The sequence below is a fragment of the Streptopelia decaocto genome, assembly GCF_964273445.1.
Source record: "Streptopelia decaocto genome assembly, chromosome: 4".
Lineage (NCBI taxonomy): Eukaryota > Metazoa > Chordata > Aves > Columbiformes > Columbidae > Streptopelia > Streptopelia decaocto.
Window position 1 is genome coordinate 49,002,414 of NC_138658.1, and position 19,063 is coordinate 49,021,476.

Here is a 19,063-nt window from a genome sequence, read left to right on the forward strand (position 1 = left end):
TTTAGTCAAATATACTTGGATTACTAGGGAAATTACGCTGCTTGTAATTATATCAAAGCCATGAAATGGAAGATATATTAAGGAGGTCAACTGAATATTTGTTTTTCTTCTGTTATGTGTCCTGTAAAAACTGCAGAGATAGCAACTTCAAACTTCTCCAGATGAGATCATAAACACGGAGCTGTGAATGTTTTATTTTAAGCCACAGTACAGACAGCAGGGATTATTTTTATACAGTTAGTTATAAGTACATATCAATAGTGACTATTGTTAGCTCCCTTACGAGGTTCGACCAAAGATCCTTAGAAACAATTCTACTGAATTAAATGAAATCTTCAGATGTTCTCACCACTTAAGCAAACACATTTGACTTCATCATACACAAGAACTGAATGTTAGCTCTCAAATAGTATTGCTTGAAAATTATCTTCTGACTAAGCATTCTCCCTTTTATGTCAAAAATCAAACAATACCAACTATGATTACTATGTTTTTTAATGAATCTCCTTTTGAATACCTAAAAAGCTTTTCCACCAAAGGTAAACTCTCCACTCCCAATGGCTGTCGATAGCCCAGTTGATCTAGACGTTTCCTGAGATTAATGAACCTTCGCTCTGCAGTTGTAGTCATTGTAAACACACGTCCAAGGCAGCTTTTGTCACAGTCAGGAAAAATAGGACACCTGCAAAAGATTTTCTGTTACAGCATTTATCCTTTAAAGAAGGAATAATACCAAAAAAAGTAATGGAAAAAACAAATTTTGTGTAGGAAATACTCTGCCTAAGCATGCCCTTAAAATTTAAGTAAACCAAAAGAGAATCACTGTGCAACTGCAATAAGTTTTAAACATATTTACATATTTTTCCTTATAAAGAAATATTTGTCTTGGAAATTAGTTTCTTCCTTCCCAGTGTCTTAGAGTATGTATGAACTGAACTGTCAGTTCTATGTCCAGTATGTAAGAACTGAACTCTGAAAAGATATTTCTGTAGGAATACGAAGAAGTAGATTCTGAGTTTTTTGAATCATAGTCATCATGGTATCTTCCACAACGCAAATTAACAGATTATTCTCAAAAACCCCATATACTTATTTCTTTCATGTATGAATCATACTCTCAAAGTTTACAAGGCAGTACTTAACATAACTTATGCCAATCATTTGTAAAATTGCATAAAATATGTAAAATTTTAAAGACAGAATAACTTTGAACATCTTTTTTCTATGAGGGAAAACAAAAAAGAAAAAAAAAACAACACCAGTGTACAATAGTCCTACCTGCATCATTTTCTGGTAAATACAGTTCAAGGATCAGAGATTTAGTTTGGGTTTATTTTTTGTTTGTTTTTTCCTTTGACTGATTAGTTATATTTTCATTATTAACTTGATCTAAAAGAGGCTAGACCAGCACTACTGTATCTGAATCCAGATGAGAATTTTGGTTTTGCTATGTACATTTGAGAGAAAAAGAATTTGTACATGGTTATATCCTTCTGGATTTAGAGACGGAACGAGAAAAGAGATTAAATACTAAAGTTGATGCTCATCAATATGTGAAAACATCTCTTCAATAGTTAGAAATACTTTCGAAAAATAGTTCTTTCTGTAAAACATTTTCTCTCTCATTTCTTCAGAAGTTTCAGTATTAACCCAATGGTTATCATTGAAACCATGCTGTTTCACAATCCCCAAGATTTAAAAAATATATTAAATAAATATATGCAGGTATTTGAAAATAAAATTATAAATAAATAATAAAATGAGAAAGCATACAAGCTTCTCTCAAATCTGAGGGAGGAAAGTAAGATTTCATCTCGTATCAAAAGACTACAAATGAGTCTAGCAATGGGACTGTATTTGCCAGATACTTTTCCATGGACGACAGAAAATCCCCAGTCTTATGAGCACAGTATCTAACCCAGAAACTGCCAAAATGTTTGCTTGAAGATGTCCGGGATGTTGAGAAATTAACTAGGCAATGACATGGAGAATAACCCCTTATATATTGCACTGGGATTGTTAAAGGAGGAGGAAGCATACTTCCTTCCACTAAATGGTAACCGTCAATGTACTGGGTTGAAGTCAAGGTACTAATGTGTCCTAAATGTCTTTGGCAGCCAGAGATTAAAGCTAAAACTGATGAGACACTGTTATTTCTGCATTAATGTCGAGGATTCTGTGTTGAATTCAGGAAAACAGCAATTGCATTACTGTATCTAGATTCCGTCTCAGGAATACATCTTATATTACTACAGAAGCTGAGAACACTCGAGCCCGTCTCCTCCTTAAGAAGAATTGTATCAGCTAGAAAGATTAAATTAGTTTAAAACATCCATCAAACTTGATTTAATAGCTTGTATTTTGGAAAGAAAAAATATTTTTCTACTATTCATATTGAGAAGGTTTTACAGAAGACACATCAAGAACAAAACTGTGTCACAGCTTGTAAGGGAATAAAGTTTTTCTACAGTAACTGTGGAGAAAATAAATGGGCAGATGTTAGCACTCCAGTAACTGTGACTAGGAAGTAGACACTGCAATGGGCGTTTAAGTGAGGTGTAGTGACTTAAATATACTCTAATATTGAGAGGTACCAACAACTTTCTGGGTAAATCACTCTCCTTCCTAAAGACTGCCACTTTTTAATTCAAGACATTGTTGCCACCAGAATCATACATTATCTTGTATTCCGTGGAGCCACATCTGATCCAAAATTACTCCAGGAAAAGAGTAGCTGGAGTATAGGTCCAAAAGATGCCCAGAAATGAAAGTAAGAATTGGGGGTCGTTATTTCAGAGAGCTTAACAGAGTTATTAAATTCTTCAAAGACAGTAATTGTTGTACACTCTTTGTTGAAAAGAAACTATGTGTCAGTAATTACAGACCTCTGTCATTACAGACAACCATAGCATAAATCTCATATGCTAAACTTAGTCTATCACTAGTTTTATCATGACATTGAAAAGTATTCAGTAACTTCTCCATCAGGAAAACCTGGTTTTCTGGAAATAGAAAATGAATATATAAACTGCTGTTGAATACAAGATCCATATGACCCAATACACCATAGCTTTGACAGTTGCCACAGCAAGAGTATAAAAATATAAAAACCATAATCCAAATCTTACTCCTACGTACCTCCTCTTTCTACAAGCCTACAGTGCAGGGACTTGATGGGCCTAAAGTTGAACTTAAATAATTATAATAGTACCTGATAGACCTTTCTTAGACATGTCTAATTGTTTTCCTGAATCTTTTGCACTTTTACATTGAAATAGCCTGTGGCAATGAATTCCTGATTTTAACCATATGTCTGGAGAAGTATATAATAAATTCATGTATGTGTGCATCCCCCAACCTTTTTTTTTTTCTTTTTATTGACGTGGTTTAGCCCCAGCCAGCAACTAAGCCCCATGCAGCCACTTGCTCACACCTCCTCAGGAGTATGGGGAAGAGAATGAAACGGTAGAAGTGAGAAAACTTGTGGATTGAGATAAAGACAGTTTAATAGATAAGGCAAAAGCTGTGCAAAAAAAAGGAGATTCATTCACTGTTTCCCACTGGCAGACAGCTGTTCAGCCATCTCCAGGAAAGCAGGGCTCCATCACAGGTAATGGTTACTTGGGAAAACAAAAGTCATCACTCCGAACATCGCCCCTTCTTCTTCCCCCAGCTATATATACTGAGTGTGACATCATAGGGTATGGAATATCCCTTGGGTCAGCCTTCCCAGCTGTGTCCTCTCCCAACTTCTTGTGCACACCCAGCCTACTCACTGATGGGTCATGTGAGAAGCCAAAAAGGCCTTGACTCTGTGTAAGCCCTGCTCAGCAGTAATGAAAACATCCCTGTGTTATCAAGGGTGTTTTCAGCACAAATCCAAAACATGTCCCCATGCTAGCCACTACAGAACAAAATAACTCTGTAAGACATACTAAATATTCATTCTTTATTCATGCTTTCAGTCATTCATTATAGCATCTCCTGAAGATCGATCTTCCAAAATTTCCTAGGAGCTGGTACATCTTGTCCCTTTCCCATGCTTTTTCTGAAACTGAGATGACTCTGAGCTGCCACAGAGCAGCCATAAAGATTCTTTGCTGTAGCCTTCTCTATTCATGATTCCTGACTCATCATTTGCCTTTCTGATTTCTCTAAACTATTAATTAGATGCATTCACAGATGCTAACATCTCTTTCTTCTGAGCGGTAGCTGCCACTTTAGAGCCCATGATGTGTATTTACTTTGCCATTATTAACACTGTTCCTTAACTCCCACATTATTACTCAGTCCAGTGATCCTCTTTCTGCAAACCTTGGACTGCTCTTAACACATTCATATAATGAGCAAATGTTGTCCCTTGCTATTTAACCTGTTCTTTCAGATCAGTGTTAGCAGGAAATCTGCACATTCACCACAAGGTAGTGCTTTCTACCTTTTAATCACTTAGTGAGCTATTAAATGACCTTTTGGCCATTTCTTAAAAGCCTTTGGTAAAGAAGCTTCACAACAGCTTTTTGGAAATCTAAGTTTTCTACAACATTCTTAACCAGTCAACTCAATACAGAATACAATTTTCTTTAAAGAAACTTAACAGCCTTGTGAATCATGATTGAATAACGATGAAAGATGTGCTGGACTTACTAGATTTGTCTGTAAATTGCAAAGTACTGGAAAGCAATCTTAACAGCTCTGGTATTTCCCACAAGATAGATTATGTTAGCTGTCTAAATAGTTCACATAATTCATCATCTAAATATTTCATGCAATTTAGTGCCGCTACGAAGAAAATGCAATTTCCATTTCAGATTAAAAGCACAAAATCAGATAAACAAAAAGGAAACATTAATTGAGGCATTTCCAGGCAAAGATTTGTCCAGATGTCTAGACAAGTGCATCTTTCAGCTATTCACAGAAGAGCAAATAGTTTCAATTTTTCTTCCCTTTATGTTCACAACGACTAATAAAGAACAACTTCCATGTGCTTTATTTTGTGACATGTGTGGATGTTTGTGAGTAGCCTTCTGAAGACCTTGGTGTTTATGAAATGCACGTATTTGACACCTGTGAACTGTTCCCTATTGTTCTAAGTCACCAGTGACTGAAATTGAACATTGACATGAAAGATGAGCAACAATGGAACTTTAAATCCAGTTCATTTAGGCTATAAGCATAGAATCAATTAGCATAAAATTGTGTGAAAAAAGTAATGTTGTTAGTTATTAAAATAACCATTACAGGTGGAACACAAAACAGAAAAACTTTAGCACCTTGAAGCACCCCCTTTTCAGTCTGAAAACAATGCAGCAAAATTCACAGTGAGTATAAGTTAAAAACTGTTCCAGATGCAATACCTGTGTTATCAATAAGAAATGTAATAATAAAAAAAGCACAGCAAAGATGTCTCTTGGCCATGGAAGACGTAATACGGACATTGAGCCATGTGGAAGAAAAATAAAACTACACAGCTGACAATGGAACACAGAGAAATTAGCACAGACAAATTTATATGCTCTGAAATAAGTTTCCTTACTGAGTCTATAACACTAACACCGAAAGCAAGCATTTTTCATTTATCAGAACTGAAATGCTAAAGGCTTTCTCTCTCTCTGTGTGTGTGTGTGTGTGAAACATGTTTACAAAACATCTGTTCCTGTCCTGTAACTACTGGTCACATAGCTCATTCTGCTAAAAAGAGCTTGTTAGTTGTTTTCACTTGGGTGAAAAAGGCACCTAGTGGATCCCCCATTTGACTGCAGTAGTGCTCTAATACCTGCCTCTATACAGTCCATGGATGGCCACTTGGGAAGAATATAAAGCTGTTGTCAGAGGGGGTAGGGAGGCAGCTAGGAAAGCTAAGGCCTCCTTAGGATTAAACCTGGCGAGAGGGGTCAAGGACAACAGAAAGAGCTTTTTCAAATACGTGGCAGATAAAACTAACACCAGAGGCAATGGAGGCCCACTGATGAACAAGGTGGGTGCCCTGGTGACAGAAGATACAGAGAAGGCAGAGTTACTGAATGCCTTCTTTGTCTCTGTCTACTCTGCCAGAGGCTGTCCTGAGAAGCCCCGTACTGCTGAGGCCCCAGAGGAAGTCAGGACAATGGAGGAGTTTGCCTCGGTTGATGAGGACTGGGTTATGAAGCAATTAGGCAATCTGGACATCCATAAATCCATGGCTCCAGATGGGATGCACCCACAGGCGCTGAGGGAGCTGGCTGAGGTCATTGCTAGACCACTCTCCATCATCTTTGCCAAGTCTTGGGAAATAGGAGAGGTGCCTGAGGACTGGAAGAAAGCAAGTGTCACTCTAGTCTTCAAAAAGGGCAAGAAGGAGGACCCGGGTAACTATAGACCGGTCAGCCTCACCTCCATCCCTGGGAAAGTGATGGAACAACTTATCTTTGGTGCCATCTCAAGGCATATCAAGGATAAGAGGGTCATTAGGGGCAGTCAACATGGCTTCACCAAGGGGAAGTCGTGCTTGACCAACCTCATAGCCTTTTATGCAGACATAAAGAGGTGGATAGATGACGGCAGAGTGGTGGAGGTGGTCTACCTTGACTTCAGTAAAGCATTCGACAGTCTTCCACAGCATCCTTGCTGCTAAACTGAGGAAGTGTGGTCTGGACAATCGGGTAGTGAGGTGGACTGGAAACTGGCTGAAGGGAAGAATCCAGAGAGTCGTGGGCAATGGGGCAGAGTCTAGTTGGAGGCCTCTATCTAGTGGAATGCCTCAAGGGTCAGTACTGGGACCAGTACTATTCAACATATTAATCGATGACTTGGATGAGGGAATAGAGCGTACTATCAGCAAGTTTGCTGATGACACCAAGCTGGGAGGAGTAGCTGACACGCCAAAAGGCTCTGCTGCCATCCAGCGAGACCTGGACAGGCTGGAGGGTTGGGTGGGGAAAAATGTAATCAAATATAACAAGGGAAAGTGTAGAGTCTTACATATGGGCAGGAACAACCCCAGGTTCCAGTATAAGTTGGGGAATGACCTATTAGAGAGCAATGTAGGGGAAAGGGACCGGGGGCTCCTGGTGGACAACAGCATGATCATGAGCCAACACTGTGCCCTTGTGGCCAGGAAGGCCAATGGCATCCTGGGGTGTATTAAAAGGAGGGTGGTTAGTAGGTCCAGAGAGGTTCTCCTTCCTCTCTACTCTGCTCTGGTGAGACCACACCTGGAATATTGTGTCCAGTTCTGGGCCCCTCAGTTCAAGAAGGACAGGGAACGGCTGGAGAGATTCCAGTGCAGGGCAACAAAGATGATGGAGTGGAGCATCTCCCTTACGAGGAAAGGCTGAGGGAGCTGGGTCTCTTTAGTTTGCGGAAGAGGAGACCGAGGGGTGACCTCATTAATGTTTATAACTATATAAATGGTAAGTGTCACAAGGATGGAGCCAGGCTCTTCTCAGTGACAACCAATGAGAGAACAAAGGGTAATGGGTTCAAACTGGAACACAAGAGGTTCCACTTAAATTTGAGAAGAAACTTCTTCTCAGTGAGGGTAACAGAGCACTGGAACAGGCTGCCCAGGGGGGTTGTGGAGTCTCGTTCTCTGGAGACATTCAAAACTCGCCTGGACACATTCCTGTGTAACCTCATCTAGGTGTTCCTGCTCCAGCAGGGGGATTGGACTAGATGATCTTTCGAGGTCCCTTCCAATCCCTAACATTCTGTGATGCCAAAGGCTGTGCTGTAAAAGACAGTTACTGTAATACCATTTTTGAGATACATTGAATGAGCCTGCATATTTTTTGAAAATTTGTTTCCAAGTTGATTTGCTGGGAGTTCACTTCTGACTAGATATGCACACACCATGTTTGCTACAAAGTGTCACCACTTTACCAAAAGAGAACAACTCTTGGTCTAAAAATAAACAGGTCTTTTAAAGAGTCACCCAAACCTGTAGGTTTACACTGCAGTACAGGAAAACCCTGTCGACTAAGAGCCTGCTTATTCACCTGTCTCTCCAAACTGGAAGCTTTACAGACATTTCAGCAAGCCGAATCTATACCTACACAGGGACAGTTAGTCCCTTATTAAACAGGTTTATTTTTAATTTTTCCACCCTCCCCCGGGTCGGTCTTACCAGACATACCATTAAAAGCAGCTCTTGCAGGGCGCACTACTCAGGAGCAGCCGAGATGTTTCACTGAGGCTTCGGCAGAGAAGCAGCTCCGGCGCGGAAGGGCAACTGCAGAACCCAGAGGGAACGAGACCAGCCTGTAGGCCAGAGCCTGAGAGAGGCTGCCCAGACTGCTCAGCGCTCCCCAGGGGCCGAAGAGACGGAGGCGGCCCAGCGCCGCGTTGTCCTCAGGGCTGCTACAACGGCCGCTGCCGGGGCCGCGGGAGCTCCGCTGCTGCCCCTGCCACCCCCTGCCTGAGAGGGCCCCGGTCCCGCCGGCAGCACACTCCTCCTTCCCGTGTGTCCGCCCGCACCCCGGCGGACACAAGCCGTGCCCCGCAGCGCTCCCGGGCCGGCGCTCCCGCCCCGCAGACCCCGCGCAGTGTCCAGGCCGCACCGACTGTTTGAAAATGGCGCGCGGAGCAGCGGCCGCTTCCGACCCGTCACCGCAGCAACGGGGCACGCGCCGGCACCCGCGGCCTGCTGAGCCAACCGCCGCTCGCGCTAGCCACCCCGCCCCTTCCCGCGCGACCGGCAGCCCTCGCGCGGAGGGGCGGGCAGGGTGACGTAGGGCACAGCCGGTAGAGGCAGTTCGACAGAGCCCTGGGGGACAACGGCCCGGGAGCGGCGCTCCGCCGCATCGGGGCCACAAGTAACCGCGTCAGGAGTCTTCGACCCGAGGTTTAATGTCTCCGGGTGTAATTGCCGCTCTGTGCTGAGGAACGGCCGCGACAGCCGCTGCGCTCCGGTTGCAGAGAAGGGGAGAAACAGACGGTACCGCCACCTTTGCTCCTGCTCTAAAGGATCCTACTTGCACTTCCTGCCTCTTGTGCAGTTGCCTGTTGCACAGTTGCTGTGGCCAGACTTCAGGGATTGCAGTGCCTGATGTACAAGTGCCCGGTAGTCCTCTTACATAAGCCATCTCTACTAGTTTAAGGGGAATTCCTGCCAAGTGTAACCCTTACCTCCCCTTGCTGTTGCTTTGGCCACCTTTAGTCATGTGCAAAGACACGGTAAGCAGGTTTTATAAAACTTGGATCAAGTATTTCATTAGTGAAGACAACTAGGTTTTAATGAGCTACAAGGCTTAACTGTTAGTATGCTCACCTAAATCCGCATGTCTCAATGGTGCCAAGTTGTCATCTAGCAGGTTAGATTGTCTCAAGTTTTAGAACATACTTATGTTACTGGGTTTTGGTTTTTATTCTCACATCTGCATCTCAAAAACCCCAAATCTTACCTCTGTCTGCATGTTTACCTCTGTGGTCTCAGTTTGTGTTCCACATACAACCCAGCTCTATGCCACAACTTAGCAATTTCCTCAAGCTGTACAGAAAAACTGGGTCCTGGACTACAGGCAGGGCTTAAACCATGCTACATTGCACTTACTAAAGGGAAGAAAAAAAGTGTGTTGAGAAATAGGACAATTCTACTGCAATTCCCAGAGACAAAACAATGGAAACAACTGCATTTTTCAGCTTTTAGAAATAACACTCTGTAGCAATAAAGAATATGATGAACAGCATTTAATTAACAATTATAGTCACATCACATCTCAGAACACAAATTCAGTACTCCCACTGTACAAATTTCCACATCTGTACTTCCTAGAACAAACAAAAAATTTGATAGTCTTTAATACTTACATAATTTCCAAGATGCAAAATATTAGTGAAACAGTAGTATCCTTTTTGCATACTATAAAGGTAGTGCTTACTGCTTTTAGCAAGAGAAGGGATTATAAATAAAAGTATCTGAACCTTAGGGGAAGGGAAAAGCTATATCCAATGTGTTTCACAGAATTAATGCTTTCAGATGGTACTTGAACCAGTAGAAGAGCAACAAATTTCCGAAGGTTTCATTCTGCCCTGAAAGATGTTTAAAGCAGGAGTGTAACTTGACATATATGGCAGTTAACTACACATAACATGGAAATCCACCTTGTAAAAACAAATAGCATTTATAGTGTTTGATTCCCTTATACACAGGCATAAACTTTGCTAGCTTCTCTTTCCCTTTATAGAACTTAATGAGACTGTGCAATACTGGAGCAGTAGTCTAAAATATCCTGTATAGTGAATTCCATAGTAATTCCTGATCCAGGATAGCAGCGAGCGATCAGCCCTTCAAAGTGCTTGTATTGTCTTATAAACTCATCTTGCATGGAATGCCACACGACCTGCCAAAGAAAGCAAACTTTAGGAACTTCAGTCAACTGGCACAATCACTATATGCAAACTGCAAAACCTTGGCTCATTAACTGATTCTCACTTCAGGTGCCATTTTAAAACTAAACCTTGCTAATGATGTTCAGTAAAATGACTTGTTGCATTAAAAATAAAATGACTGAAGTTTTTTACCCATTAAGTTTAAGACCTTTTTTACAGGACTCCTACCAAATATGCAAAGCGGAAAACAGTAAAGAGGAAAGTGCCCTAAAAGAGGTATTGCTTTTGTCCTTAAAGAAAATGCTTCAAACCAGAACAGTGCTACTAATTCATATTTCAGACTTCAAAAAAAGTGTTAATACGTGTTTAACTCTTAAATCTACTCATCATTTACTCCAGTGAGAAAGTTTACTCAATATAAGAAAACAAATAATATAACTAAGAGAAAAAAATGTAATTTAAAGTGTATTCTGCTAAGGCATACCGGCTGAATTTCATATCAGGTTAACAGTTCATTTAAGTCTAGTTCTCTCTACTTCCAGTATATTTTGCAGAACAGAGATCACCCATCAATGCGCACCTGGGAATCCTAACGGAAGTTTCTTACAACTCTCTTTCTACCACGACAGTTCAAATCAACGGTATAACAAATAAAATCAGAGCAGGATTACAAGAAATTCCATTCAAAATTCATGTTTTTTCAGAGTTATGCTGAAGCTAGGCACTTCTCAGAGCATACGTATGCAAAGGCACTAATAAAAGCCTTTATGTAAACATTAGAATGTTTTTAAGACATTATTTAGATTACCTGAAGTAAGTTTTCTTCTTCACAGAGATGTTTATCTACCTTCTTGTAGAGATTATCCAATCCCTTCTTCACTTCTTTACCTGGATATTCCTTTATAACTTTACGAAGCTCTTGTTTATTAAAAGCCAGTTGATAGCTTACTTCTTCTTCTCGTATACCTTGTGCCACACGAGCTTCAACACCTTCAAAAAAATGCTAACAAACAATAACAGCATCAATGATTATCACAAATCTAAATTAACTTAATTTGACAAGCATATGTGTAGTCAAGTCTTGATTCTGCTTGATGACCATTGTGTGTTCCCTTCATTTTTGTTTTGTTTTTTTTTTTAATGGGGCATGAAGCAGTGCTCAGCCAGAAACACGAAAGCACAGCCCAACAACAGAGCATTCTGTAAGCGTTATACTAGTGTAAAACTGAAATAAATGATTTCTAGAAGCAATCAAGCTTTGCTTTGAAACATCATAACTAACACTGAATCAGCCTCAAAAATCTTCAATTAATGAGGCCACAGCCTGGAAAAACACTGGATCTTTCAGATAAACTGAAAGGAATTCCTATCTGAATAGGAATTTCTCTACTTAAACTATAACTGAACTACAGCAATATTTGTTCATAATAGCCCTCTTGTCTCACTGTCCTGCACCAGTTGGCTCAACATAATAAAAATGGGGGGATATGTACCTACGAACATGCATGTAGAGCCATGTGGAGTTAACTTTCTTTATAGCAGACCATATGATACTGTGTTTTGGATTTGTGGCTGAAACAGGGCTGATAACACACTGATGTCTTGGTTATTGCTGGACAGGTCAAACCTGGCCAAAGGGTATTCCACAGCATGTACCATTATGCTCAGCTATAAAAATTAGGGTTAGAGGAGGCAGCAGAGGTGGTGTTTGTCTTCCAAGGTGGCTGTTGCTCAGAAACTGGCTGGGCATCAGTCTGCTTGTGGGAGGTAGTGAGGGACTGCCTTTACATCACTTATTTTTTTTTTCTCTCTTTCATCTTCACTGATTAAACTATTTTTATCTCCACCCCAAAATTTTCTCACTTTTGCTCCTCCTGTTCCTCCCCTGACCTGCTTGGGGAAGGGGGAGGGAGCAAGTTCCATGGCTGCTTAGGTGGTGGTGAGACCCAATCCACAACAAGTGGGAAACGACAAAAAAACAGTTTAATTTTCAGAAAGAGAGTAAGTCTTAGACTTTTCAGAAAATGAATGGCTGAAATCCTGTTTACAGAAAAAGCAATGAACAGTGGGAAACATTCAGTGGGCAGGACTGAGTCTGCACATAAGTCAGCATTCGGTTTAACACTTAGTTCAACTTCAGACATACAGAACTTTCCTTACTGTTGAACAGTTCAGAAACTACAATAATTTTCTCTGCAGCTGAGGTGGGGAAAATGATCCCAAAGCTTCTGATTACTTTTCTCCTTGCTTTTTCCTTCCTCAAAACCATTTGCTTAAGACACAATTGATGTTTAGTCAGTACTATTCATTGCCATGAAAAATCTGGTTATTTTCATCCAGGACTGTTACCCTCATAAATACTCTTCTTAGGTATGCTCAAGTCTAAAACAATAGAGATTATGATAGATGCAATGATAAAGAGAGCAGATAGTGCAAATTAAACACTTGAGAAAGAGTATTCTGTACCATTTAAATGTATATGAACTCAAATATACTTACATTTAATTTCTCAAGAGGCTGTCCGAGTGAGTAGATTACATAAGACTGAAGATGATCAGTGTATTTCTGTTTGGCTTCTTTCTTCTCAGCCTCAAGACAAGAAATTTTCAAGCGAGAAAGTGTTGCAAAAATATGATGGAAGTTCTCCATCATGACCACATCTCTGGGTGTTTTCTGGCTTTCATTAGCTACTTTCTCAACTGAAAGACAAAGCAAAATATTTAAAACAACAAAACGACAACCAAATTCAGAAAAATGTAACCAATAACCATAATAGTGTCAGAATTTTGGATTTTATGTTAATGATAATAATTTGCATGAGTGATTGTCATAATTGCCACTAAATAAATTAGTATCTGAGAGCCTTCAAAAATAGTAACAGATATGTACAGGCTCTAAGATCATGAAATTTGTATGGCAAAAAAGTCACTTATAAAAAGATACAAAATAGAGACTACATATGGTCATTTATGTAAGTGAAAAATAACCTACATTCTGTGGAGGCTTACAAGCATGCTTTCATTATCCCTAATAAATTTCACATGATAGATCTATTTAAAAGTGTCATTTCCCTCTTAGCTAGAACAAAAATCTTCAGTAAGGTGGTGGGTTTTTTAAAATGTACTTCCCAGTCTCTCAGTTATTATTATTATTAGTTTTCTGGTCAAAGTTACTGTCAATCCCCAAATTTAATAATAAAAATGGATAATCTTGCACATACGTCTTTTACTTTAATGTCCCCACTCAAAAACAAAACCAAACAAACAATAAACCCAAACAAACAACAACAAAAAAACAACCATAGGGCAGGCAAAAGAAATTCTACCTATTGTTCCCTTATCGCACCTAAAAGTAGGCTGATAGGCTGAAAGAGGATGGCTTCAACAAAGTGCGCAATTAGGTCTCTATACCCGCTCACCCATTAATCATTTTGCTGAGACTACCAGGATGCCCACCATGAAATTGATTCTGGGTATCAAAGTATCAGTAAAGATCACAAATTCATTTCAATAAGAACACTGAATTGTGAAGTAGGGAGCTTGCTACTGCCAATTTTGTTCCACCTGTACACTCTTCTAACTACCTCTCCCAGTTCTACCTGAAGTACTACACCTTTCTGATCTTTCTCACTTCAAACATCACTTGTAAATTAAATATCCTGCTGCACTAAACATACTGCTTTCACTGATTTTGTACATAATTTTGACTTGGTTTCACCTTCATTCTTCTATCCCTTATCCTCTCCCATCATAATTTTTTGTTCTTTAAGTTTGCTCTGTACTTGTCTGAAAGAGATTTTGTTTCTTCTTCAGTGTTTGATTGGCATGATATTGAACTTTTAAAACACAGTTTTCTAAATTCTTCCTACACTACTTATCATTGTACAGTTTTGCTTGTCTATTGATATTTGCTTAGTTTCATCACTTGAATAGTAAACTCTTAAGGCCAGAAAAGCTGGGTGTAATCAAATAAACATTTTCAAAATGTACTGTCCTATCAGCTGGGATGCTCCTGCTGACAACATATGGACTCTACTGTACTACGAAGTAATGTCTCTTCACGATTTCCTAATATGTTCAGAACCACTATGCTATAATTTCCTCAAACCAGCTTTACTGCTACTACCATCTCCTCTTGCCCAATCTTCCCCTAAAAAAGAGATACGTTTCAGTGGCTGGGAATTACTATACATGGAGCCATTTGAAAATTTGCAGATAAATCAGGGCAGAGAGGTCCACTCATCTGTGTCCTCACATTTTAAAAGGGAATGTCAATTTCTCCTGAGTTCATTGGCTTGCATATCCCCTCCCACCCACTTTTTTTTTTTTTATGTTAAATAAAAGCAGTAGAACAAGGGTGTTGCTGCTATTTTCCAGACTACAGCTGGGAAAATAGGGAGGACTGGAGAGACATTCTGCTGTGTCAGGTTAGGACACAAAAGACCTAATCTGCCAAAAAAGGGTCAAATTCATAGCCAGAACTTGAGTGATTTATTTTGGATAGGGCTGGGAAGATAAACAGCATTACGGCAAAATTCCCAGGATCCCATCCAGATTCTTCTCTTTGTTTAAGCTACACTGGGGGAGAAAAGACAGGAAACCATTTCAATTTGAGCATGTTGTGCTTCTCTCCTGCTAGAGTCTTAACCACTTCCCTCTGTCATAACTGAAAGTTAGTTACAGGTCTGTACAAAGGGAAATATCTACAGTTTGCTCTTAAAAAACATATTATGATCAAAAGATTTACACTTGCTCTCCTACAGATAACAGAGAAAACCAAAACTTCACCACAATATCAGTCATGACATTTGCAATGAAGTCGTAAAAAAAAAAGTCACCTGTTAATTGGAGCAAAATTATATATAAACAGGAGGAAAATCATTTTAGTAACTATAGCAACCTCAGAAGACCCACCACTGACAAAAACAGCTCTAATAAGTTTTGTGTAGGCTTTATCTAGATCTCCTCGTCGTTCTGCATTTTTGAAAATCGATTCGGCGAGGGCTGCGAACTCTTCAAATTCAGCAACAAATGGAAGGATCCCAACTTTACTCTTCTTTGAGATTTTTACTTCATCCATCTGCTTCATTTGATTACTCTTAAATTTAAAACACAAACAGATGTTAGCCTCTAATACACGACTTCAGGCCATGTAACAACTAGTAAAAGAAGATACAGACATACTGAAAAATAGACATTTATTCAAACATGGAAGTAATTTCATCTTTCAATTAGTGCATCTACTTAGTCTTCCTCCCTTTCTCCACTCAAAAAGTTATGAAGACATACTATAACTGGGAAGAAAAAAGGAAGATAAGCAAGCAAAATCTTCCAGCTTTTCTTCTCATTCACTTAGTTTAAGGAAAAAACCCCACACAAACCCAAAACAACTTATCCACCAGAAACAATTAACAATTTTCATTCCATAATCTAAGAAAGAACTTGGCTTTTCTGATTCAGCCAAGCTAACAATCCCTTTTGCTACAGGAAGTTTCTTTAATCTTCTACTGAAATGTTATTTCTGGGTATTATCCAGAAAAAAATCAGCTTCAAAATATTTTAAGCATTAAACTGATCAAGAGTGGTCAGTCCTATTATGTTGAACTAGAGTCAAATTAGCTTATGACAATAAAAAGTTATACTGGCACCTACGTTTTCACTAAACTTGCTATATTTCATATAATGATAATATTGTATCAGTGAAAGCAAGTTTCTGACAGTAGAAGCTGCCTCTGCTACTGCCAAAAGATTTGGCATTCTATCTAAACCAAGTTTTTGTTAGATATAATATAGATATAACTGAATACACCAATGAGACATGTTTGGCATATTATACTCAAAGTGGGAAAAAAAAAAACCCTTGTAAGACCATGAGGTTTTGTTTTGGTAAGTAAAAAAGGCTGGGAGCTATAATTTACTTGACCGACTTCAGAAATCTCAGAGTACAAGTTTAAACAAATGACTAAAAATGTCAACTACCTTACAGTAGTGAATGAGTGTTACAAATGCCTAATTATTGAGGAAAACTGGAATGGAGAGGAAAAAGAAACAACCACCAATTATTTTGTATTTTTTGAAGCTTTGGCCAGTAGAAGTGCAATAAAGTTACTCATTTTTACTTCAAATTGAAAGCAAACATTTAACTATAAAGAAATATAAAATCAAACGAGGAAGGAATGGGCTTCCTATATTATAGTTAGCTTAATTAAAATAACTAAAGAACTTACAATGCATTTATCAAAGTTCCTTTTGACAGTCACCAAAACATTTCCAAGTGTTGTGCTGAGAAAGGAAGCTGGGTCCACGTTTTGTGCTGTCCATACATGATGACTCATCTTAACTAACATATAAAGGGAATTAAAACTATCAATCTTGTCCCCCAGCGCTATAAGATTATTCAGCTCAGGTTCAATACAACGAAATATTTTTGTCATCATTTGTCGGATCATGTCCTTCCTATTAAAAATGCATAAGATAAAAATATTACTCTGACAGTTTACTAGGCTATTTTACATGTTCTTTGATTTACTGGATATAGCACTCTCATTTGCATTCAACAAGTCTCATGATTTTCAGAATGCTGCTAAGGGAAGAAAGGCCAATGCCATACAGTAAAAAAGAAAAATCAATAGTCACAGGTATAAAATATTCCAAAATAAATTTTCTGTGTGGAAGCTGCCATGCACTCTAATTCGGAACTTTGCTAAGCATATTTTCCAAAGTATAATATTACAGTTCCTAGTTTCACTTTGCAAACTATTAGAGAATTAAGGATCGTTTTTTATACCACTATAGACAGAAACATCAATCCAATACAAAAAAAAAAAAAAAAAGATATTTACTGACACATTCAGCGTCTAGGTACAAATCAAGAGTTCGCTATTCATTTTCACTGAAAGGGAACAATTTCGGATTATAGAGAAAAAAGTTTTATATGCCAAATAAATTCACATGTAAGCTTAAGAATCGATAATAAACAGCGGCAGCACATACTCAGATGATATAGTTTGTGGGACACCAGAAGTGTATGAACGAGATAAAGTTCCTCCATCCATTTCTTCCACTTCATTCTGTAAGAACAAGGAATGTATACACAGGAGGCTGAAAGCTTGTCTCTCATTTTGTATTTAAGTGATAAGCATATCTGACAAAACCAACCTAATCAGCAGGTGGTGCTTTCTGCCCCCACCTCCCCCCGGCCCACCCCCAAGTAGCAAACACAGTGGTTTGCAAGGTTCAGGTAGTTTTCTGGTCATGTTCCCCAGAATACACCACAACCCACAGTTACTCCCATTGCCTTCCTGCGTAGCGTGATGAAGTGTTTATTGCGACCTTATGAGGAAACAAAGCCATGGTAAAATAAACATGCCAGTCCTTTAATAGATTTTGTATTCATCAGCCAAAAATAAAGATTCTGCCACCTAATGGAGAAAAACAAATTGCTGATCACCTGGATCACAAAATTGCCAGATAAATTCAGAAGTTATCTTTCCAACAGGTCTCTGTGAGGCCTGTTCAACATTTTTCACTTCAGTGACAGAATTAAGAGTCGTACCGTTGTTGTCCCCGAGATGCTCTGATGTTGCTGTAGTTTGAAAAATTTACTAATGAAGTCCTGTTCTGCCAGACACAGAGGCTCTAGTTCACTTAATACTTGCTCAAAAATCTAAAGAAAAACAAATATTTTATCAACACACTGAATACCATGCACAGCTAGCAATACTAATTTAAATTGTTTGTTGCACAGGTTGTTCTACTTTCTATCTTCAGTAAGCTTTAGAAGGCTTATTCCATTTAACAGAAAATTGTACTTATATCTTTAAAAGTGATACCTGCATCTTCAACAGTCCTTTCTCTTCTCACCCATATAACAGTGGGAAAAAAAGAACAATATTTTTTTCCCACAACTAGAAGTTTTCTAGTCACAGCCTGAAGACGGACTTTTGTGCTATAATGAAAACATTCACATTTTAATAGTAAGTCACGGGTTCTGTCACCCTCTTTTCTGCCTGGGTTGCTGAGAGGAAGAAGAAAAAATTAAAAGCCCCAGGGAAGTAAAACAGGCAGATAATACTTTGTCTCAGAAAAGGACTGAGCAAAGACTTGAAGTAGTCAGAAGAAAAATACTCAATTTCATCAAGTAATTCAATAGAGAACAAGAGAATTATTTTTATCTTTTACTCTGATAACAGATCCTTTTCCCTCCATAGTACTGAGGAGTTAATTCCACAGGAAGCGAGGAGTACTATCGCTTTTAAAGGCTCAGGAAAACAGAACACCAAAACCAACCAAACCAGATGTTGAGGACAGGAGGTTTTTAAACAGATGCTGAGGATGCTCCAATAATAACTTAGCACCATTGGTTAAAACTGAAAACTTATGACAACTTGGATGTGAAACCAGCATAAATAAAATTTCAGAGCCATGCTCAAGTCCTGGCTAAAAGAAGATTATTCTTTCTTTTCTTTCACTTTTGCTTGCATACTGGCAAAATGAACACATGAATTTGTATTGAGAAAAAAAAAATCAGTTGAGAATCCATCAGTTCAATCCCTATTTGCATACTAAAATTAATAAACCATTTGTATGCTTGATATTTTTTTACAAATCACTCACAGCATACAAATGAACTAAATGGAATCTTATAATCAGAGAATAATACTCTGATCTATATATTCCTTAGAAATGCCTTTATTAGATGTGTGGTGCATACAGAATTCGAAATTGGCATGTTTTAAGATTTAAACAGTACAGATTTA

General features: G+C 38.9%; 2 protein-coding genes across 8 annotated transcripts in view; both read right to left on the reverse strand.

The window, feature by feature from the left end:
- The window catches only part of CEP135 (centrosomal protein 135), a 38,465-nt gene extending 29,933 nt beyond the window's left edge, over positions 1-8,532 (reverse strand). For both annotated transcript variants that reach the window (XM_082050337.1, XM_082050338.1), the window contains exons 1-2: positions 8,111-8,532; positions 518-682 (exon numbers count right to left, since the gene is read on the reverse strand). In XM_082050337.1, the coding sequence (XP_081906463.1) occupies positions 518-630 (113 nt within the window). In that variant the 5' untranslated portion in view covers positions 631-682; positions 8,111-8,532. The remainder of the gene's footprint in view (positions 1-517; positions 683-8,110) is intronic.
- A 1,116-nt stretch (positions 8,533-9,648) lies between these two features.
- The window catches only part of EXOC1 (exocyst complex component 1), a 31,777-nt gene continuing 22,362 nt past the window's right edge, over positions 9,649-19,063 (reverse strand). For all 6 annotated transcript variants that reach the window (XM_082051070.1, XM_082051074.1, XM_082051072.1 and 3 more), the window contains 7 exons: positions 17,860-17,970; positions 17,298-17,374; positions 16,532-16,760; positions 15,219-15,402; positions 12,805-13,004; positions 11,114-11,308; positions 9,649-10,316 (listed from right to left, as the gene is read on the reverse strand). In XM_082051070.1, the coding sequence (XP_081907196.1) occupies positions 10,164-10,316; positions 11,114-11,308; positions 12,805-13,004; positions 15,219-15,402; positions 16,532-16,760; positions 17,298-17,374; positions 17,860-17,970 (1,149 nt within the window). In that variant the 3' untranslated portion in view covers positions 9,649-10,163. The remainder of the gene's footprint in view (positions 10,317-11,113; positions 11,309-12,804; positions 13,005-15,218; positions 15,403-16,531; positions 16,761-17,297; positions 17,375-17,859; positions 17,971-19,063) is intronic.